Source organism: Pinus tabuliformis, chromosome 2_1 (genome assembly GCF_031772625.1).
Source record: "Pinus tabuliformis cultivar Carrire ecotype Pingquan chromosome 2_1, CPIR1, whole genome shotgun sequence".
NCBI classification, from domain to species: domain Eukaryota; kingdom Viridiplantae; phylum Streptophyta; class Pinopsida; order Pinales; family Pinaceae; genus Pinus; species Pinus tabuliformis.
This window is the reverse complement of record NC_142299.1, coordinates 476,569,853-476,593,878: the sequence shown is the minus strand read 5'-3', so window position 1 is coordinate 476,593,878 and position 24,026 is coordinate 476,569,853. Positions and strand designations below refer to the sequence as shown.

Genomic DNA, 24,026 nt, shown 5'->3' with positions numbered 1-24,026 from the left:
CCTCCTGTGTTGTTGTGGCCTTTTCATGCTCAGTTGCTATCTATGCAGCGTCTCGTGCCACCCTCACTTTTGCTACCACTGCCTCCTTCCTTCTCTTTTTTGCCAATTGTGCGATGCGTAGCTTGGCCTCGTCTTTCTTTCTTTGTGCCGCCGACTTCTCTATCTCCACGATGTCTGGAGCGCACCACTCTGGCGGCCATGTCTCCAGGACGTTAAAGATGACATCGTCTATGGCTACAAAGGGTAGCTTCCTCCATTGTTTGGTCGGGTCCTTGTGCGCTCTAATGTAAATGCTATGGATGTCCGCTTTAAATTTCGCAAAACTCTGAAGGTTATTGTAGACAGTGGGCGACAACCGCGGCTTGCGATTGATCCCCATTCTGAGGTTCATCTCCATGAACACCCAGAATATTTTGCTGTCGCAGATCCTAGTGGCATCCTTTGTGGCCCAAAGCGAAGCATACTTCGCGGCCTCTAACAGATCTATGTCAATTGTGGGGAATTGACTATCCTCCGGTAATTCCCCTGCCACAAGCACTATGGACAACAAAAGCCATGCATAGTGGAACGTTTTTCCCTGTTCCTGAGCTTCACGGAAATTCTCTAAAAACTCCTTGCAGAGGAACTCAGACCAGTTAAACTGGACCCCCTCCACGCACTACTCAGCTAGTGTGACCACCGGCATGGGTACCTCGTCTACGCGACACTTGTGCATAACCTTATCGGCCAGTATTTGGGTTGCCACTTTCACTGCTTTGTCACTGATGCTAGATATGGCGTATCCCCTTTTCTTCTTTTCCAGCTTGTACTTTTTCTTCATGGCCTCTGCGATGGCCAAGTCACTGCTTTTCCCTTCCGAGATGTCCGCGGGGTCCTCTCCTTTGCATGGAAGCCAGGAAATGTGGTGAATCAAGTTTGTCGTGATGGGGATGGGCTCCTCCAGCCACAAACACCCATCATGCACTAGGCAGAGCAGTTGCCTGATGACGAAAATGGTTATTGGGGCGCGGTGGAAATGTGGCACCTAGAGCAGGTTCAGTAGCCCAACCCTTTCCACTCCGTGCAACCACTTTCGCGGCACTAATTCTGTAACCCCCACCGTGGTGTTATGCTTGGGCTTGATGAGGTGCGAGGTCGCAAGGTGAGGGAACTTCTCGTGGTCATCGAGGTCCTAATCTTCAAATTTTAAACTCGGCACCCGTCCCAGGTGCGTGCCCTCAAAAATAATATTTTCTAGGAGGAGCGGGGTCTGGAGCGAGCTCTTGGTCTCGTCAAGGTCCTTGGGCACTCTAGCCTTTCCTTTCTATAGGGGGACATAGGCGAGCAGCTTTATCGGGGGGTGTGCAAGCTCAATTTCCTCCCCCATGTCTTCGTCCTCGTCCTCTTCGATAATTAGGTCCTCCAGATCTTCTTCTTCTTCATCGGTTTCTATGGTGACGGCTTTCCCTTTGTCCTCCATTGACAGCTTGGCGCACAGCGGGTTCCGCTGGGACACACGTATGGGAACCACCGCTCGTTTGTCCTTCTTGGGTTTTGGCGTGCGCGGTGATTTCGAGATTTCTGCCACAATCTCGGCACCTTTCGGAGCATCCCCCACAGTCAGGGCCTGCGCGGCCTCCTCGACGGTCATTTCTGTTATCTCCATAATGTCCTCAGTTGTTTCCATCGTGTCCATCCAGAAATCTAGCACTCGCGAACTCAGGGGCTCAATCAACGCTCGGCACACAACAATCAAGGCTCTGCTCAATAGCTCAATTCACAAATGACCAAGTGTTGTTTGCTGGGTAGCCCTTTGTAATTTATAGCGCTTTTTGAATTTTAATTCGACCGTTCCCCCAAATCCGGTTCATTAATGCTCCCTTGGCAGCAGATTTTCCCAAATCTTGCCCATAAATCGCGTCTTAAATGCTTGTCGCCCGCTCCATTTGGTCTCAAGTCGAGCATCCCATCATGAATAGTGACTTCAATGGTCACTTTCTGGCCAACCCGCATGGCAGCGCAGCCCCCCGTGCGCGGTCGCGGACCTTGTGACTCTTTGCTTCTGCGTGCATCTCCAACATCACGCAGCTCCTGGGCAGAATAGTTTATAGTCCTGCACTCCCTTTCAACTGCCTGGGGCGCTAAGACTGTTCTTCCTTCGGCTAGTCAAGTGGTCTCACCACTCGTGTAAAGTTCCATCGTGTCATTCATCATGTTTCCTGGAGAATACCCACCTTTTATTGTTACGTTCGGCATCGTGCATTTTACCATATGCAACGCGCTACCCTGGTCAATACACTTAGCAATATGCGGTCCAAGCCAAGGCATCAGATTGATCAATTCGTGACAATAAGCCTTAAACTTTTCATCGCGATTGTACACATCCTGCCTTATCACCCTGATCTTTTTGCCAAGAAAATCTTCCTTTATCTCGTCCTCCAGCTTCTTGACTTTCGCGTCCACTAGAGTGCTTTTCTTCCTTAATCGTACCCTTTCTTCTTCAAGTTCTTAGAGTCTAAAATTTCCCTGCTGGATTTATGCTTCCAAGGTTCCACGAACCGTCATATCGACCGGTGCTATCATGCGCGGTCTAAGCTCTACAAGTACTATAGGGCTTACTGCGGTTGCTTCATACTCCAGCCTTAGTGGTGTCTGCGCGGTCAGGGTTTTTCACGCAGTCCTATAAGCCCAGAGAACCACTGGTACGCGTAGTTCCCAGTCAGTCCGCTTCACCTTGTGGACTTTGTTCAGTGCTTTGTGTACTTTGTTAAAGGCTTCTGCGTGGATATTCTTTTGCATACTTGGTCTTTCCATACTTCGTGGTCCCAACCAGAGGGGTCGTTCGCGCCATTGCCTTACCCGCACCTTCTTGCTGATCATGTCTCCTACCGCAAGGACAGTGTGCATTTGTGCATTTTTCGCACCATATGCCTGTATCACCTAGATAGGTGGGTGTGCGGGCTAGTTCGTCCGTCATACTTGTCTTTCAATCGCATTTGAGGCTCCCCAAAATGCATGTGTATCATCCTTCTGCATTCACGCCAGTCCTCAAAACTTCGTTGGTGCGTACCCCACCATCTTGTGGGCGTAGCTCATAGTACCCATTTTAGAGCATCGAAACACTGCTGTTCTGGTACTTCTCTTTCAAATTTTTTCAGGAAGTCATCCACCTCGCTTAACCCATCATACGTAGGCAGATCTCTTACCTCTATTGCTACGCAGTGCAGCGACCTTGTCATCATGTTACAGTTGAGCGTGGTTACCTCATGTAACCGGTTCTGCCATCGTTCTATCTCCTCATCAGAATCTGATGTGCAGGAGCTTTCGCGCTCCCATGAGATTCGACTGTCCGTGGTTGGATTTACCCAGTCCTGCTCCCGCACGGTTATTTCGTAGATGAAATCCAATTCATCGTCGCTATCGTAGTCGTGAACCGGCTCTGTGTAGCGCGATCCTTCTACAAGGTCTAAAGGTACCACTACGTGCAGTGACTTTTTCTCAAAGATCATCTTGCGCTTCTTTAGATTTATCACTCCATTCATGTCAATGGCCCAATCTATTCCCAATAGTGCAGGGTAGGGATTGCTGTCATCAACAATCTCTATCACTTCGAAATCTGCTAGCGTGCTTACTCCTTCAATATCTACTATGATTCCCTGTAATCTCTCCATAGATAGGATCTTTTGCTGGTTTGCCATTCACAATTGGATAGGAGACCATTGCAATGCAGGCCTGCCCATGCGCTCCCATGTCTGCTTTGGCAAGACATTCGCATCCGATCCTAGATCCAGAATCACTTGGTCCATCTCATATTCCCCGATCTGCGCAGTCAATCTCATTTCCCTTCCTGTTCACATCGTGTGCTTCCCAAGCTTCCGGACTACACGTGGTTCTCCTGGTGTGGTCCCAGCGCATCTAGTTATGAGTTCTTGCAGCCCCTTTACAGCCTTGCTGTCATGCAACAGCTTCATGCATGTCTCCAAGAACGTAGTGAGCATCGATGGGTCCATTTCCGGCTCCAGTCTGTCTTTACTTCCTGAAGTGGAGGCATCAGCGAAGCTCCTCTTAGCTTCCATGAAGGTCTCCTTAGCGTGCTCCAAATCAAATTCTGGTTCCTTCGTTGGAGCCTTGCGAACCCAAGTACTTTCTTCAGGTTGCTTGCCTTTGTCATCCCCTGTCGTAATACCACTCCGGAGCACGATATTTACATTAGGGTCTTCCTTGCGCGGCTCAGACCTCATCATTTGCAGGTTCTGAGTCGGGGGAGGTTGGAGTGCTCCTTTATCGCGCAACCTTGCTATCAATGTGGGACAATCCTCCGTCTCATGGTCAAACAACGTACAATACAAGCATGATGGTCGCGTTGGATTCGTACAATCGCAGGCATAATGCCCTGGCCCTCTGCAATTGTAACATATTAGTTGTCCGCGACCTCTTCCTAGCCCTCCTCCACCTCGACCTCGTCCGCGCCACTGAAATCCAGTTCGTGCCATCCCTGTGTTCTGGTCAAGGGGCCGCATTTATGCCTGAACTCTGTAGGTAGGAGTCCAATCCATCATAAGCTCATAACTTCTACAGGTGCGCTCATCATGGCATACTAATCTACAGAAATTATAGAACAACTGCTGTGAATTCTGCGTATACTTCTGAAATAAATGGCAGTTATCTGTAGCATGCTTTCCTCCTATTTGACAAATCGCGCACCATAATGCAGGCGCCGTGCTTGGTCCTGCTTGTGTCTTCAGTCTCAATGGCATTGGCCCTCCTCCCGTAAGGTAATTCGCGAACATCAGGCAGTGATCCTTGTCATGCCCCTGGCCCTTGCATTTTACGCACCATACCTCATCGCACATCTCTGGGCGGGTTGTCCTATCTTGTTTCAAACTCTACATCTCCAGGCACAAGTTTTTCAACTGCGCGTGAATCTGCTGAACTCCCAGGTTAGGATCTTGTATTGGAGTCTCGTGTAATCTCATCGCGACCTCCAAAGCCTTAGCCTGAGTGGTTAGCCTTTTTTGCGACAACGCATTCCATAGATGCGACGTTAACGATGCTACAAACCATTTGCAGTGTTGCCCATCTGTTAATGTCATGTTCGCTTCACGAATTGTGCACTTCAGTCTTTGATCCAACTCCCACGGGGTCTCGCCTAGTAGCATTGTGATTTCCTTGAATCCAATGATCGATTGTGCCTCGGACTTTGGTATGCTAAATTCTTTATTTAGCGCAGCTTGGATATCCGCGATCCCCGCATTCAGATTATCATTGAAATACTTAATGTACCAGGTCAACACGCGATCCTACAGAGCACTGACCAACGTTGCCTTCTTTATATTGTCGTCTGTGACACCCTGTGCTTCCCATATAGCTTTTATTACAAACCAAAACTAGTTCGGATCTTCATTCCCTACTCCCTTGAACACTGGTAGCTTTATCGCACTTGCCATACTACTTCGCGGTGGTGGCGGAGGTGGTATGGGCAAAGACGGGGGTGAAGACGGTGAAACTGGTGGTGGTGTGGGTGGGGGTGGTATGCGTGGAATTCTCTGTCTTATCATATTGATCGCATTTCTTGGTGAGACCTTCGCGAGCTCTTCTTCACCCCCTCGCGGAGGTGAAATCAAGGGGCTAGTCTCTAGTCCTGTGCTATCTTCGTTTTTGTAGATTCTCCCACTTCGCATAGCCCCAAACATCAATTTATTCGTATAACCCGTTTTTCACACAGTAGCATTTTAATCCAAGTGTTCAAATATTTAACGTACTTACCTTGCAGTCCCTTGAGGAAGCGTCATTTTGCCTCGCTATAGCTGACTAAAGTATCTGCTGCGAATTCGGTGATGAATCCTCCTATTATTCGATTGAGCTAGTGATCAACAGCGTGCACGATCTTATCTTCTGATGCTTCCAGTCTGCGCACCAATTCTGGAGTCCACACAATAGATTTGTCGAGTTTACACCTTCCTTGGCTATATGCTAGCTTCGCGATCCATTCGTACAATTCAGTGGGGAAGGATGCAAAGAAAATTTTGTGGATCTCCGTATACAAGTAGCAGTCTAACCACTCTTCCTTTGATAGTCACGGATTCCTATTTTCCTGCGCCGTGAACTCGTGAATCTTTCTGTCCAACCAATCTTCAATTCCTTTCTTTGTCGGATTCCAGTGATACGACATCATACATCTCTATGCAGATCCCAGTCCCAGCAACGGAACCATTTGTTGGCTTGTTGGGGCCTGACCCAGGTTCGGAGTTAATTAACCAAACAAATCCCTGTACTACTGGCCCTTTTGGCAACAGTCCGTGGAGCGCAAACTAAGGTCTCACCCGAAGTAGTATGGGAGGGTACTAGAACCAGGTTTCCGCACCCTTGAGATGTCTGAGAGGTACGATTGGTTCTCTGGTTGTTCCTGCGCACATGTCACCTCGCGCACTTTCCATTCCTCACGGCTTGATACACTACTTTCGTGCAGCCCTAACTAGGGGCTGTGCCGCACTCTGCGCTATTACCCGGGATCTTACTTATCTTCCAGTGCTAATTAATTACCTTCGCCTACTTGAATTTCTTAAGTTATAATTAAAAATACAAAACATTCATACAAAATCGCGTAGTAAATAAATAGTGTACTTGCAAATTATATCTAATCATGCATTAAACTATGAAAACATACACAGAATTATAGCAAAACTTGTCTTTATTGATACTCCCAACGGTTATAGACTCGATCTGCCCTGCGCACTCAGCTACAGGGGTCCACACACTCAGCTGCGGACTACTAGGCCTCTGCGCACTTAGCTACAGAGCCTTCTCCTACTCTACGACCCACAGACACACTTTACACTTCGACTCAATCACTTAGACTTCTCATGCTTCCCTTCTATTAGTTCATTTCTTATTTTCTACACTTAGAGCCTCGCTCTATTTATACAATCCCATGGTCTGCGGACCATGGGTAGGTCTATCCAGCCGACATTACATTACAAAAACTAGGGTGGACAACCCTATGACTCTATCATACTTTCGCGCACCACGCCTGCAATTCGCGGAGCTTTTACGAAAAGATTTGATCAAAACTTGGACTTTAAGCCCGAAAACATGCCCTGGGGGGATTCCATGCCCAACACATGCCATATGGAAATGTAAGCACTCCTCATAAGTATCACCATAGATTGATTCAATGACCAAAAATTGAAGGCTTCTTATCATGCTTCTTGCTCATCAAATAATTGTCATCTTATCATGCTTCTTTTTCATCAAATAATCTCCTTTGACAAGAAAAATTTTAAGGGCTAACTTTCACCATTTGACTAACCTCCATTTTTTCCCAAAAAGGATTTACCAATTCCATTTTTTAATATAAACGATTTGCGTAAATTCTATAAGATATAATTATTTTTCTTCAAAAACCACTAATTTTTCTTTTAAAAATATATATAAATTTTTTTAATTATTAATCTTACAAAATTATTACAAACATTTTATAAATGAGATATTAAAATTGAATTAAATTCACTAAATTTTTTAAATTTATAGGTAATCATGGATACTTGAAATTTTTTTAGCTCCTTCGATATAATAATAAAAACCATGTTTAAAGTAACCAATGCATTAATATCTAATTCTAATTATTTTGTAGTCTCAATTTTTAAAAAACTATTAACATTGTTGGCACACATAGCACCTAAGAATTTTGTAGTTGTATGTGTCATGATTTGTGACTTGGCATACATAGTGTTTTTTGTTTGTTTGGGGACATAAAATGCTAAAGAGCTTTCAAGACGACGCCTTGAACCCCTTAAATAACCATCCAACAACACCGCTCTTCAAAAATGACAAAATCCCACCAAGGACATTATATCATAAACCACATAAGGGTCATCGCCCATTGTCTCATGAATATTAATGAGGGGCCAAAGGTTCCCTAACAAAAAGAGGAAAGGGCAAGGATGAGCACTATGTTTAGCACATTAAAGGGAGTGCATCGAATACCCATGAATATGGTTTCAGTGCATTTTCTCATTGAGGCAAGGAGATCGACCATTAATCGTGCCAATCCTATCTCTTTGTGTATAGCTAATACACATTATAATATACACTTAACTACAAATAATGTGATGATGTACATTATAGTAAACATTATCATCAGTTTGAGAGATATCCAACTATTGGGTGGTGATGCACATGAGATTTTGACTTTTTTTGGAACATGTTATGCACATGAGATTTTGATTTTTTGGAACATGATGTATTTCCATGATTAGATTTTTGTAAACTATTTTTTTTAATATAAATTTTGGTGATTTTTCTTTTTATTGAAAAATACATTTAATTATAAATAATTTATTTATAACCTGATACTTATTTTTATAAAAAAAGATAAAATGTACGTATTAAAAGGTCATTTACTTGTACTTTTAGTTTGGACAATTATGATGATGACAATTAACATATACTAAGACTAATGTGGTCTATCAGATCTTAAGATAAGAGATGAATTGAGACTATTTAATATTTTACTTCTATGATCAAGAAAAAGAGAAAAAAGTGTTCCTATATCACTATAGTTTTGTTGGCTTAACAAGTCAAGAAGGTTGGTAGTGTGGCAAATGTTTTGGAAATGAGAATGGATGTGAGTAAAAGTCGGACAATCCAAGATAAAGTGTTTTTCATGTTTAACCCTCTTAGTATCACAAAGGTGACGGGTTCTTTCATCCCAAGGCATTTTGGGAATAGAACAATGCCCGATTTCACTTCAAAGCTCATGAGAATTAGTTCTAATCTTCACAATGTTCATTTTCTTCTTAACACTGGTCAGAACATAAAAATAATCCTGGTTAGCAAGAATGGAGTTAGTCACTTCCTTATAATACCTTAGCTTCCTTTTCCCCTCCAACTCCTTATCATCCCATAACTTATATAATGCATATGTATGATATATGCTATGCACTAACCTAAACACCTTTTTATTTTAAACATTTTTCCTCTTAATTTAATATACATGTATGTTGTTTAGTGCAATTTCCAAATTTTCTATATTAATCTAAATAATAATAATTAAACTCGAAATATCTATATAAAAATATAGTTAAATATATATTTATCTAAAAAATAAATTTTCTATTAAATAAAATTCATTAAATAGAAAATTAAAATAAATTATTTAAATAATTTGATATTATTTTTATTAATATATTATTTTTTACTCAAAATGTAAATTAATTAGTTTACATAATTCAATTTAGATGAGATCACATATTCATCAAATCCATTAAGAAAGATTGAAGATAAAAGTCAATTCTAAAGTTGCACTAACAAAATTTCCACCAATGTAATAACAACATCCTATTAGTAAACAAATTATTTTCTAATTGACCCTAACCTAAATACAACTTAATTAAAAATCAAAAACAAATAATTAACACTTATAATATTTATATATAAAAAAACTAATACAAATAAACGCATCCAATAATAATAAAGGTTTTTTCTCGGCCTGGAGTATGTCGTAAAACTGCTTCTGCTTGGCTAAGAGCTCGTCTTCCTCGGACGTAAGGAAACAGGTTAACGGCCCAAGACCCAGAGGCATCTGGCAGGAGTGGAAGCCTGCTCCCTTACGGACCACCAGCGGGTTATTACAGGTGGCGTGGTTTTCCTATTTGACGGTGATGAGTCAAGTCAGCACTCGCGGATAGCAGCCAGAGATGGCTATCCTCATTGTTGGTTTGACACCTGAGTCGATAGGTTTTTCCACCGCGGGAAAAAAAAATAATAAAGGTGTTTTCAACGTGTAAGAATATAAAACGGAAAATTAAAATGAAATTAATGCAATCCAAAAAACACTTACCTCACAAAGTTATTTTAAAAATATATATACTCTCCCCGAAAAAACATATTAACATCTTCCCCGAAAAAAAATATTAACATATCCTTAAATTTTATATTTGCCTTAATTACCTTAAAATTATTTAACCGAAACAAGACAAGACTTTCCGTTCAAAATGTCTATAAAGTAACACAATTTGATTTTAATTTTTCCTTCATATATTTTTATTATTTATATTTAAAATAATTTAAATAAAATAAAATAAAATAAGTTGAAATATAATTTTTATTTATTTATTTATTATTATTATTTATCTTTAAAAAATAATAATATATTAATTTAATAATATAATTAAAATAATATAATTAAAAAGAAAATAATATATTAATTTAATAATATAACTAAATTAATATAATTAAAAGTTTATTTTTTCATGAATTATGAATTAATCATTTTTTTTTTCTCGGTAAAACTAGCTAATCTATTATATTATTTACAAGTAAACTTTACATGCAGAGAGACATGCTGTCCAGGGCCAACTGTGGCACCTTGGATGACTTAGCTTGACACCAAAATGCTCCCTCGCAGGGGCAGCACCTCCTGAATATACCAAGACACTTCCTAAACAGACCAAAACAAAGACAATAATGACACGGCTATACCAGAACAAGAAACAGAACATGTAACAGAATTGAGCTTAGACAGTAGCGATACAGCCCACGCAGGGGCTTCCATTCAAAAAACTTCACGTGAATCCTCTCCCAGACGCATGACCGCAGAATACAAGACATAGTTAAGAACTGAAAATAAACTGACACAGTAACGTAGCCAAGAGAAACCTTTGAGGTAGACCATAGCCGAGAGAGAGAAGAGAGGGCTGGAGCGCGCTTCTGGGGATCAATCCTCAGGCTCTTCCTCCACGACGTAGCACCATCCTTGACCTTCAGGGACTCCTGCCCACATTGCCATTGGATCCTTTGCAGTGGCCAGAGGTTCCTGCTCTGGAAGTTGGGGAGGGGCTTGCTTGGGCTCTTTCCCTGAAGTTCCTTCTTCAATTGATGGCTGCAGCACTGGACTCTCCTCACGATTGCCTTCTGGAGGTGGCTCAGCCGAAACTGGTGGCTTTCCATCTTCATTCTCCTCAGGAACCTTGGTAAAGAGGACCGAGATATGTGCATTGATGCCTGCATTATCCTTCGAGCTGCCCAAGGTGAAAACGACTGAGCCAAATGCTGGAAGCACCGGCTCCCCTCCGCTGGAGCTCCCGACCTCCATGAACTGGTTGGCTTGAATTGGGGTGGCTTTCGCTCTCCTGTAGCAGTAGCAGCAGCAGCAGTGATGGTGCGCATCTGCTGCAGGGGGGCGAGAAGAAGCACCTCGTCCTGGTCCCCTTCTACTCGGTTGTCTCTCCCGCAATCGAGCCATAGATTCCACGTCCTCTTCAGCTGGTTCCAGGACCAAGCGCGTGGGTTTGAAGTCCCCTCTGTGATCGCCAAAGGATAACAGTACCCAAGATGATGCAGGGCGGAGCTCCACTGCCCAAAGACCACGCACAGAAGTAGCAAACCCGGAGCAGACTTTGCCCGAGCGAGAGACCTCAGTTTCCGTCTCAAATTCGCTCCAATTGCTCTTGGAGTTCCGCTCTTTTCTGAGCCATTCATCAAATTCACAATACCAGGATGCAGTGATTGCGCTTTGAGGGAGGAAAGCGCCCACCCGTCCGGAGATTTTCCCCGCCTGCACCTCCCAGACCTTAACAAGCCGATGCATCTGCAATGATCCGACTTCCCTATAATATCTCTCAACATTCCCTCGAACAGAGCCCTCCATAACTGCTCCCTGCCTCCCCGTCTCTTCACTCTGCTCAGCATTGAATGCCCATCGCTCGGGCAGCTGAATGTTATACCTCGGCGGCGGTGATTCATAACTCTAGGTCGTTGGCACGGGGCGGCACATGCTGGGCATGTGGCTCGTCCCTGTGTGACATACCATCACCCGCATCCGGGGTTTCAGCGTCTCTTTGGATGAGACTTTCACAGTCCTGAGTCTGCTGATTGCTTGGGATTATATCCAAATTACCTGATAGGAGGGTTTGGTTATTTTCTACCCCAATATTAGCTAGGAGATCAGCAATCTTGTTGCCTTCTCTTTTTGTGTGATGAAAGGAGAGGGCTCTGTGATTGCGCAACTCATGAGCAATGTTGTTTAGCCTTGCTTCTAGTCTCCAGCTGTTAGCAACTTTTCTGGCTTGAGAGCCATTCTGAATGCGCGTGGCCATGTTGATGAGGATCTGGGAATCGCCTTCCACTATCAAGGGTTGAAGATTGAGTCTCCTGGCTACTAAGAGCCCTTGCCAGAGTCCCTCCAACTCTGCGGAATTATTGGTATCCCACCCTATATTGCCGAAATAGATCTGCAGGGGAGTGCCTTTATGATCTCGGATTATGCCTCCAAATCCTGCTGGTCCAGGATTGCCTTTGGATGCCCCATCAAAGTTGAGTTTGTATGAGTTGATGGGGGGGGCAGTCCAGCATCTATTTTCCTTGATATTGCAATTCGCTGGCTGATGCATGGCATACTCTTGTGGCAGTTGCAGCTTCCAATTGTCGAGAATGTTTTTCTCATTGTCTGTGGTAGGGAGATCCTCTTTAGTCCATGATCGTAGAAGCATGGTTTCTCTGAGATTTCCATGCAGTCTGCTCCAGATTTCCTCAATGGGAGAGCTCTGATTTTTAAATATGCGCCTGTTCCTTTCCTTCCAAATGTTCCATAAGACTGTGCCCGGGATGATATTCCATAGGTGATTGAGGATCGCACAGTCATAGGGGCTTTTCGACCACTGTCGGATGGAGTCAATGATATCTCCGTCTCCTTTGCACCTTTTTTGGCATCTGAAGCTGACCTTTTCCCATAGCTGATTGGCTAGTGAGCAGGTGTCCAGAAGATGTTGCAAGGTTTCCTCGTCTTGAAAGCAATTGTGACATATTGAAGGACCTTGAAAGTTGCGTCTCCTTAGCTTGTCCCAGGTGAGAATCTTTTTGTGTCCTACCATCCAAAGGAAGTGGGAGATTTTGGGCCAAGCTTTAAAGCCCCAAATTCTTCCCCAGAGAGGATCCGGTCTAGTGGGAAAGTTACCGATGAGATTGTAGGCCTCGGAGGTGGAGTAGGATCCTTTAGGTAGATAGCCCCATCTGAGTATGTCATCGCTGTCCTCATACCGTATGCTCCTTTTTCTTAACTCGTTCTCAAGTTCTGCTGCTTCCTGAGTGTTTGTGTTGCTGATTATCTGGTTACTCGGTCGCCATTTCCTGAACCCATTCTCCGTCTCCTGTAGCCAGAATTGCTGGACTGTTGCCTGCTGCTGCTCCTGCCTGTTCGGAACCATTGCTGGAGGAAGAACACTTGAGAGTTTGGGCAGTTGGTTCCAAGCATCATTCCAGAATCTAGCAATGTGACCATTCCTTATTTCCCAAAAGCTGTGCTGTTGAATGAGCTGGTAATGTTGCTTGGCGGCATTCCAGATTAGCGATCCCTTGTCAGCAGGTGTAAATCTGATGAGCTCTACTTGGGGCCTGTTGTTGGCGTATTTGGCGGTCCATATTTTAGCCCATAGCTTATCTGGATTAGTCACCCATTGCCACCAGATCTTGGCGTTCATGATGGTGTTGCTGTACTCAGGATCTCTGAGTCCAATGCCTCCTTTGTTCTTGGGCATACAGACAGTAGCCCATTTCACTAATGCCCATTTGCGATTAGTGGCTGAGCTTCCCCACAAAAAGTCACGCTGCAGGTTCCTCAACCTTTTTAATACCCACTTTGGAGCAGCTAGGATAGAAAAAAGGTAGAGAGGCATGGCTTGGAGGATGGACTTAATGAGCACCACCCGACTAGCTAGATTGAGAGAACGGTGAGTCCACAGATTGAGTTTAGATTCGAGTTTTTCTATAAGAATGCGCCATGCAGGCTGCTTTATGGCAGAGGCAGTGAGAGGAGCTCCAAGGTAAGTGGAAGGGAGAGAGGCTGAGTGGAAGCCAAGGATGCGGGAAACTGCAGATTTAACCGGCAGAGGGGTATGGAAGAAGAAAATTTGAGACTTGGAGCAATTGACCTGGGTGCCAGAGGCTTCAGAGAAGTCGTTGAGCAGGGATTTTAAACAGGAGGCTTCCTGAACCGAGGGGTAGCCATAGAGCATGGTGTCATCAACAAATTGTTGATGAGAGGAGGCAGGGGAGTTGTGGATAGAGATGCCTTTTAGCTGCTGAGAGTGGAGGGCATGCTTGATGTGTCTACCAAGACCTTCAGCCATAAGAACAAAGAGGAAAGGGGAAAGGGGGTCCCCCTGTCTTATGCCTCGAGAGGGCTTGAAAGGGCGGGAGGGAATACCATTAACCAGGATGGAGAAATGAGTGGAAGTAATAAGGCTCATGATCCATCGAACCCAAGTAGCACAGAAACCAAAAGCTTTCAACATGTGTTGAATATAAGACCAGCTGAGCTTGTCGAAAGCTTTGGAGAGATCCAACTTGAGTAACATACCGGCTTGCTTGGATTGTTTGAGCGAGTGAATGATTTCGTGCGTGAGGAGAATGCCATCCATTATCTGTCTGCCTTCTACATATCCCGACTGCTCCGGAGAGATGAGCATGGGTAATAGAGGTTTCAACCTATTAGCAATGACTTTGGATATGACTTTATAGATGACATTACAGAGAGCTATGGGCCTGAATTTGTCAGGTGTAATGGAGTTCTCCTCTTTGGGGATGAGAGTTATGAAAGTGGAGTTGAGGGAGGGGAGAAGCCAGCGCAAAGCCCTGGATTCCTCTACAATCTGCCAGACCTCCATTTTAACCAAATCCCAGAAAGCATGAAAAAACGTGGTTGTGAAACCATCTGGTCCAGGGGCTTTACCTTCTTTGAGCTGCATCATTGCCTCATCTACTTCTTGGATGAGAATGGGGCGCATGAGAAGTTCGTTGTGTTCCTCTGTGACAAGTTTGGGTATATTGCTGGTTATCTTTCCAATCGCCTGTTGCCGATCCACAGCTTGCTCTTGATGTACCTGCTGAAAATGATTGAGGAGGATCTCTTCGATTTCCTCATGCTTCTCAACTTTTGCCCCCTCTTGGTTCTGGATGAATGGAATATTATTATGCATCCTTCTCTGCACTGTAGTTCTATGGAAGAATTTGGTGTTGCGCTCCCCTTCTTTTAGCCACCTGACCCTTGACTTTTGCCTCCAATAAATTTCCTCCTGCTTTCTCCTTTCTTCAAGCTGATTGTGTATGTGCCGTTCTTGATCCAGGGTTGCCTCCGTGTGCCCTTCATTAATTATTTTCTGATGGAGATCCCCCAATTCCTGATTTAACTCCTGTTGCGCCTTGAATATATTCCCGAAGGTCTCCCTATTCCAACTTTTCAGGTGACTTTTTAGAAATCGCAGCTTCTGTTGAAGCTGGTACATTTTCGATCCCTCTGGTGGGATGAAAGAGGCCCAGATGGTTCTGACGAAGTCCTTGAATGCTGGGTGTGTGAGCCAAAATCCCTCAAAACGAAAAGGTCTTTTGGTTCGATCCCCTGGTCTTTGCCACTGCAGAGCGATTGGCCAGTGATCCGAACCAGTATGAGCCAAAATTGCCGCCGAAAGATCGCCTCCGAGATGCACCGCATTGTCCGAGACTAGAAAGCGGTCTAGTTTGGAGGCAATCTGATGCTTGCCACCTCTGCGATTACTCCAGGTGAAGGTGCCGTTACAGAATGGCATATCTATGAGAGAGGCATTTTGGATAAAGTCCTTGAAGCGATCTACTTCTGGTTCCAATCTGGTTCTCCCTCCTATCTTATCCTCTATTTTGGTTATCATGTTGAAGTCCCCTGCCACGATCCAAAGTGGATGTAGCCTATTTGTGCTCAGCGCTTCGATGGTGTCCAGGAGCGCGATTTTGCTTCCAGTGTCTTGCGGAAAATAGACGTTGGATAGGTTACCATGTATGTTGGTACCTAGAATATGAAAGGTCGCCTGTATGAGGTGATGGGAGGCATGAAAATCTGCGAGAGTTACAGCTTGGGTATTCCATGCTATAGCGAGCCCCCCTGAAGCTCCCGATGCATCTACAGCAACAGATCGGCTTCCTGGCCAGGCTTTTGAGAGTATGCGGCCCAGCGTGGCACTATTGCATTTAGTTTCCTGGAGGAAACACATCTGCGGTTTCTCCATCTTGATCATGTTTTTTAACATCCTGAGTTTTCCAGGGCTATTAAGCCCTCTTAAATTCCAGGATACAAGCTTCATGGTTCAACTAGTTTGGGCAGGACTGTAGTACTTCGTCAACTTCGCATATCTACCGGAGTCCACCAGGATTTTCCCAATCTCTATTGTTCTCTGGAGATCTGTCTTCCTCCCTCTTTTTTTGGTATCCTTTGGACGCAAGCTGCCGTCCCACGTACTGCCAGGTTGAATACCTAGTTGGTTTTGGTGGTAGGCTCTGGAGATGACCACTTCCAACTTTTCTAGATCGGTCTCAGAGATGGATTCATATGCTTTTTTTTTGCAAGCCAGTTCTAGTTCTATGATGTCCAGACCGTGTAGATCTATGCTTTCTGGCTCTTCCTCCATTTTGTGCACTTGACTGCTTTCCTCTTGATTAGTCTCCGAGTTCTGCAGGGGATCTGTCTTTCCATCCACCTCCATTTCCTTTGGAATCTCCTCTGCGTCCTTCGGGGATCTACTGAGGATGGTAGGGATAATAAAGGGAGGCTGAGATTTGGGAGGGGGGCCGGAAGGAGGGGGATGGGTGGAAGAGGAAGGGCGTGCATGGATATTCTCAGTGTCTAGGGGCTGATCATCTGAGAAGTCGCCTAGGATGTCAAAGCTGTTCTTGGATGCGGGGTTTTGGGGTTTGGTAGGCTGGGGTTTGGACCCATTCTGAGGCTTTTTATGCGAGCGCTTCCGAGTTGGGACTTTGGTGAAACCATCATGAGATGGGGGATCAGAAGGATCAGAGGAATTGGCTTTGGCATTGAGAGGGCAATCCCTGAAAAGATGCCCCAACGCATGACATCTTCTGCACCTGAAGGGCACGTGCTCATAATCGAGAGGCTGGATCCATTCCTCGTCGCGATGGGCTAGGGTTACTGACTCAGGTAAAGCTTCATTCAGACGAATAAAGACACATATTCTTGCATAGGAGATATACTTACGGGATTTGGTTTCTTCTGCCGCTCTGATGTATTCTCCCACTCCGTTTCCTATGCGTTTTAGACAATCTTCCTCCCAGTATTCATCGGGGAGTGAGTACAGCCTGATCCACACTGGTGCCCAAGTGAGATCTTCCTTGTCCGGGTTGAATCTTGGCATCCAATCCCTTATGTAAAGACCTGCCGAGTTGAAGAAATACGGCCCCCCTACTAGGATCCTGTATTTGTCTTCAAGGCAAAAAAAGATGGCGGTAAAGAAGCCCTTCGGCCCAAGCTGGAGAGTGACATCTCCCTTGGGTTTCCATTTCGCCGCAATCCATCCGTTTAATGCTCTCTCAGTTGGCCAAAACCCTATGAATTTTCCAATGATGGCGTGATCTTTCATGAACTCTATCCTTCTATCGATCTTGTCTCCTGGCAGTTCTATTCGAGGCCTTTCTTTGGCTACAGGTCGGCAGGTAGATGAAGTAACCTTCGGGCTGTTCCCCTGAGTCTCTTTTTCTTCCTGTGGATCGTTGTCATTACCTTGTTGCTTTTTCCCTTTGCTGAGAATATCCGGATCAACTGATCCGAAGATGACCGCTTGCTCTGGGCTATTCAGTGAGGGGGAGGGCCCTGACGCCCCCCCCTGAGGAGGTCCCATCGTCCTACGCTGATCCCCTGCAGCTCTGTCACGCTGCAGAGATTCCTGTGCGGAGCGTGAACGCAATCCTCTGTGCTGTCGGCGCCGTCGAGGGTTTCTTCCTTAGAACCCTAGCTCTCTCTGTTCCGTTGAGCGCTCTCCTTCTATGAATTAATCATTTTAAATGATATGATTTTATTTAATATTGATGAATTAACTTATATGTGTAAAGAACAATTAACCACGATTATCTTAGGTTTTGCTACTTTAAAAAGAGAGGAAAAATGAAATATTCCTCTAAAAAAAAGGGGTTAAATTGCTATGAAAATAGCATTTATTATGTATTAGACTATGTCTAGATGCCACTTGAAAACTCAACTTTAATAATAATAATATGAAATATTGAGTTTTTTGTAAATATAATTTAGGTTGATATTGTACAATGATAATATGGAATATTAAGTTTCCGGCTAATACTATTTAGATTGACATTGTGTTGAGAAACGTGAATACTATTTAGATTGACATTGTGTTGAGAAACGTGAAGACATAACTAAAACATTATTTATTTAATTAAGGTATCATTTCTTTAAATATAAATAAATAGAGTGATTACTTTTAACTTAGAGACATTTTTTAATAGTGAAAGTCTGCTCTCTTATAAACAGTAATAATTTTTTTTAATGTAAAGTGATTTTCCATAAATAAGACTCATGAATCAACGTACAAACACAAATCCCACCATCATTAAATAATTAAATTATCATAAATTTTACCATTTTTAAATAAAAAATTAATAAAATTTTTATGGCTTTTTAATAAAAAATTAAAATATTTAAGTAAAATATTTTTAACCATTCAACCCATTTTTAAGGCCCTAGTTTAGCTAGGCTTCAAATTTTCAGAGAAAATCATTGAAATTCTGACAAGATTTTGATAAAATTCAATAGAATTCTTTGTAAATCCAGGTTACAGCTGTCAAATTTAAAGATTTTAGGCATTTTATGGGTTTTTGGTGGTGCTGAATCCATTTCCACCATTAGAACAAGATTGGTTCTTACTGCTAGATTTTTTGCAAAAAAAATGCAGGATGTCAGCCATATTTGGTCCTCGGGCAAATTTGTTGGCTCCTTAGACAAATCGGTTTTTAAGTGCATTGTTTCACTATTATATGTTTTCTTTGTAGACAACCTGGATTTTAAGCAATGTTTCACTATAATATATTTTATTGGTTGGAATCTAACAAACCAAATTTTAGTCAAATTGTAATTTTCTGTTTTTTAAAATAGTTGTTTTGATTAGAGAAAAATCTTAAAAATTTAAAATTGAAGAGACTTTCCACTTAAACTTGTAATTATAATAAATTCTTACTAAATTCTACACAAATTTAACCCAAAAAAAAATATGCTAAAAACTTCAAAAAAATAAATAAATAAAAATAAAAAACAAATGTGACCCCAAAAAAAATATGCCAAAAACTTTAAAACTTCTATCCAGAAAAGTACAGCGTTTTCTTAAGGTGACCATCAAGCGATTTATTTGCGTGTACAACCTGTGCACATTCACGCACTGCACATGGGCACTAAACACAATCTTCTTCTTGAGGGTTGAGGGTAGGATAGCATCGGTAATCGAATTTTCAACGCGGTTTTGAAACCCCACACGCTTTCAATTAAAAATAAGGTGCAGGTGGACCCCACATGCATGGCGCCGGTCATAACATTAGTTAGGATTAAAGTGGAGGTAGATGGAAGGTGGACCCACACGCATGGCGTCGGTCATAGCGTTAGTTAGTGGATGCAGATGGACCCCACACGCATTCACATGCTGAAGCCCACCTCAATCTTTGTCGCAGGTCTCCATTTGTCTCTTACCAGACACGATGGGAAACGTTTCAGACCTTTCAACCTCTAAAATACCACTCAAAAAAATAAGAGAGATTTTTATTTAAAAATAAGAGAGATTTGACCATTAGTATATCATTCGGATTATGTAACACTTAATAATAAATTTCAACGTTACTGGGGATGGTTTATTTCCACCATAAATAACTTCCAGATTTAACTCTTTCTCATAACATTTCATTTAAAAACTTAATATTTTTGTCGATTAAAGTAATAAGATATTTTGTATTCTAGATGTTCAATGTTTATTAGTAGCCACTAAAGCAATTACTCTAATAACGAGTATTGTTGTGTAATTTATATGAGAAGATTTTTCCCTATATTTTTATTTCTATTTATTTATTTATTAATTAATTTTATATATTAATTTAATATGTGTTTAATTCTTTTGAATAATTTATTTTTATTAAATTTTTAATAAAAATTAAAGTATTAAGTGCTTTTGTTTTATGCAACTTGAGTATGATAGATATTTATGTTTGTGGTTTACATGTAAATCATTAATTAATTTATTTAGGTGGAATAGGTATGAAATTGTTATTAAAAATTTTCAAGATTTTATTTTAAGTTAGGAATTTTTTCACCATAGTCACTCTTCAATTGGATATACGTGATGTTCTTGTGTAATAAATGAATGGTCATTACTCGTGAGTTATTGCTAATGTATCATTGTTCCATAAACATGTACATAAAGTTTTAGTTACCTTTATTATTTGTGTAATAGATGAATGGTCATCACTGATGAGTTATTGCTAATTTATCACTCTTCCATAAACATGTACATAAAGTTTTAGTCATCTTTATTATTTTTGTTGTGAAAGAAATGTTTGTAAAAGAAATCAAGAGTTCAAAATATAATGTTACTTACAGTTTTAATTGTTGTGTGGTAAATCGATAAAAAATCTCCATAAAACTTACAGTTTTAATTGTTGTGTGGTAAATCGATAAAAAATCTCCATAAATGTTAAGGATCGTAAGATTAAGTTATATAATAAGTCTTTGTTGATTATTTTTTTTATCTTTGCAACTTTTTTCACCACTACCTTGATTGTAATTTGGATTAGTTAATCAATATAGTTTAGAAACAAGTGAAAATAAAATTAAGAAAAAAGAAAGAATTGAGTCTGAGTTGAGTCAACCTTGGTAGATTTATAGAGTGAGGTATCAATGTTGAAGGATAAAAAATGACATTTTTCTTATAAAATTGTACTAAGTACAATTTACGCAACAATATAAAATAAACAAATGCATACTTTAACTTTTCTATATTTTGGTCTTTTTCTGGGTATATTTATGGTAAATTTTGCCCGAAATCCAACAAAGATTTTTTGGAATCACAAGTTTGAGTTGTGTAGTCTACAAAATCCAAGTGTCCCAAGCAGTTTTCGAAGTGTTGAATCCATTTATACATTCAAAAATACATTTTAAATATTGAAAATCATAACCTTACCAAAAATTATATTGTTTAATCCCAATGAATAAAAATCAAAACATAGAACCATTAGACTATGTCATAAACAAAACAATAGAATATTCTTTGCCATTATTTATATTTCACTTATTCTATTCTTATTAGATATGCCATTAATATTAATTAATTTTTGTCTTGAATATGTCTTCTACATACAATTGATTTCCTTTTTAATTAGGATTATGTCAAACTTAAAACAAAGTTGGTAAAAATTGGTCTAAAATTATTTTAGGTACTTTGGTAACATATAGAACAACCTAAGCGAACACATCATGTCCAAACTTGTTAACCAATACATAGTTAGTATAGAAAACACATTATTTTGTTTCTTTTTTAACTATGGTGAATCGGTAATTTATTGGAGTAATCTGGGCGAAGCCCAAAATCAAACTTAGCAGTTGCCACTATAACACCAAAAATATATCCAATAGCTCGTAAGTTAATTATACCAAAAATTTATGACTTAACAAGAATTGAGACTCCAAAAATAAAATAAAATAAACTTATAAAAAAACATATTTAAAAAAAAAACTTCAAACGCTAAAAAATAGAAAAATCCGAGATTTCATATGAAAATACATAACCAAATTCTAATATGACCGAAAAATCTTCCATCGCAAGTTCTTTATAGTAACTTTATTTGATGTTTCATTGCTTTGTGTGATTAAGAAATAGTTTGTTATGATGTTGAAATAATTGTAACTTAGAGAATAAGAGGTTTGGTGAATAGGTGTGAGAGGCATAAGATAAAGTAAAATGATTTAGGATGGATCATATCGCTTCATAATTTTTAATGTTTTAATTCATTTTTATTTAATTTAATATTTTTAAATTGAGTTAAATATTTAAAAATAATAATTTAATTTAATTTAAGTTGTTGATTTTCAAATAATTTTTAATAAATTTATTTTTGAGTTAAAATTTTTAAATTATTTTCACAATTAAAAAATTAATTTATAAAATAAACTTTTATAAATTATAGTGTTGTTAGTTTAGAAATTTTTGTTTAGTGACATTGTAGTTTAAAGAATACATTTCAAAGACATTATAGTTGATGTCTATTTTTGTAGTTACTTAGATGCATATATTTGTTACTTTTTTAATATTTTTAAGTCCATGTCAATCTATTATACATGGTCTTCTCAGGATTTGTTATAAATTAGTATATTATAAAAAAAATAACAATATTTTTTATAAGGGTGGGTTTGAAAATCAAAATCATCAAGTTTTGAAATATTGAAGATGCATTAGTAAGGGAAAATGACATCACTAGAAAACTCATAATGACTTTCATGTTTTTCTAAAGGTCGGTTTAGGGATGTTTTATTGGCACAATTTGTTTTTAAGATATCCAAAACAAAGGTCCAACTAGGTAAATAAGTTTGCTCCTTACAATTCATCTAACAGTTCATAAATCACTCGAATAGGAAACTTATCTTTAATATTCATTTTGTTGAGCTATCTATAAATCTAGAAACACAGGCCATGAACCTTCTTTTTCTAAAAACTTGATCACTAGTAAAAAGTAAACACTTTGGCTAGGTTGAATGAAACCTTTTAACATTTGTTGAATTGTATACACAATCTCACTCTTTTATGCATATGGGAACCTGTAAGGGCTAATTTGTATTTAATGAAGTTATGGGTACTACTAGAATCAATTAATACTAGAACCTCTTTCTTTATGATATATCCTCCTATCTTGAGAGTTTGAGAAGTGTTGATGCTTGCAAACACATAAAAAGATATGGTTGGAGTAGTTTCTTCTAATTGTAGATCTTGTGATGGTTTCAGTTATTTATCTTTTTCATCTTCAAACTATGTAGAATAATTTCCTCTCACAAATTTATGCCCCTTACTATATTTGTTGTCACAATTTAAATAAAATCTCTCTATAGGAGAGGGAACATAATGTTCTTTATAGTTATTATTGATTACCCTTTTAGTAGTCATATTTTTACTTTTAGCTTTACTTTCCACACTAAAAGAATGCTCCATGAATTTAGGTTCTAAGAAGTACACCCCAAGTTGAATGTTGCCCTTTAAAGTTCCTATAAAGTGATCTAACAAATTGTCCTCTAGAATGTTCTTTACTCTGATGTTCGACTTTTGAAATTGCTAAATATGTGCTATAATTGGACCTCTTTGTTGGATATTTATCAACTATCTCAAGAATGTGTTGCTCTTAATATCCCTATGGTGTGTTATCAATATTTTTAAAAGTGGATCAAGAGAGAATAAAATATTTTTTTCATTCACAAAGCTATTGATATTAGATAGATTGATCAAGTTATAAACAAAAGGATGAAATAGTTACCTTTTGTAAAGTTGGAACTTGGTGTAGATCAAAGAATTGATCCATCTAGAATATCCATGTAACAATATCTTTACCACCAAACTTCCTTGTATATTTCTTGGGAATTAATTAGTTCCTTAGTCTTGAGTAGAATCTCGAATAATGCATATCTTGCATCACAATTTTTCAATTAAAAAAATAGATCTTCTAATTGAAAACTAAGATAATTTCAAGTTAACACACCTAGAAAAATTGTAGTTTGTAGATTGTATTGTTTGCCAAAGTCCCTCTTGAAAGGCCTCTAAAATTTTGGCCCTTATGAGGTTAAAATTTTGATTTGTAGTAACCTAATACTTGTTCTTTGCAATTCCATAGGATGGGTGGAGATAAATTTACGGTAACTTCCCCAAAAATTATATTTTTAACCCTTGTCAAGAGAGAAAACTTATTCGATCCACCATGTGTGCTATTTTTCATATCAACTCTAGAAACTTGTACCCAAACGTTACGTCATGTATTATTTTCAAACAATTTAGTGGCACCAATATTAAACATTTAGGGCTTTAGATATGACAATTTTACCAAGAACACTTATTTGAGACTAGTTTCAAGACTAGTCCAAAACCCTAATTTCCACAACTTGTATGTCTAAAAGCAAAGTGAACTATATCCTAAACATTTTACCATAGGTACTCGATAGGTCTCCTTAGTCTCCCCAAACTTTTAATATTTGAAACATC

The 24,026-nt window shown here is 40.2% G+C and overlaps 1 protein-coding gene across 1 annotated transcript; it reads right to left on the bottom strand.

Annotated features, from left to right (window-relative positions):
- Positions 1-11,720: 11,720 nt before the first annotated feature.
- Positions 11,721-16,013, bottom strand: LOC149200980 (uncharacterized). The gene is made up of 2 exons (XM_089401149.1): positions 15,108-16,013; positions 11,721-14,927 (listed from the first exon to the last, which is right to left on the bottom strand). The coding sequence occupies exons 1-2, from the start codon at positions 16,011-16,013 to the stop codon at positions 11,721-11,723; spliced, it is 4,113 nt and encodes a 1,370-aa protein (XP_089257275.1).
- Between the last annotated feature and the right edge of the window lie 8,013 nt (positions 16,014-24,026).

What these genes read in the sequence shown, in the direction of transcription:
- LOC149200980 (XM_089401149.1), bottom strand. Translation starts at nt 16,013, where the DNA reads ATGGAGAAACCGCAGATGTGTTTCCTCCAGGAAACTAAATGCAATAGT. An exon ending in TTAATGAAGGGCACACGGAG is followed by an intron (nt 14,928 to 15,107) that starts GCAACCCTGGAT and finishes CCATTCATCCAG; the next exon opens with AACCAAGAGGGGGCAAAAGT.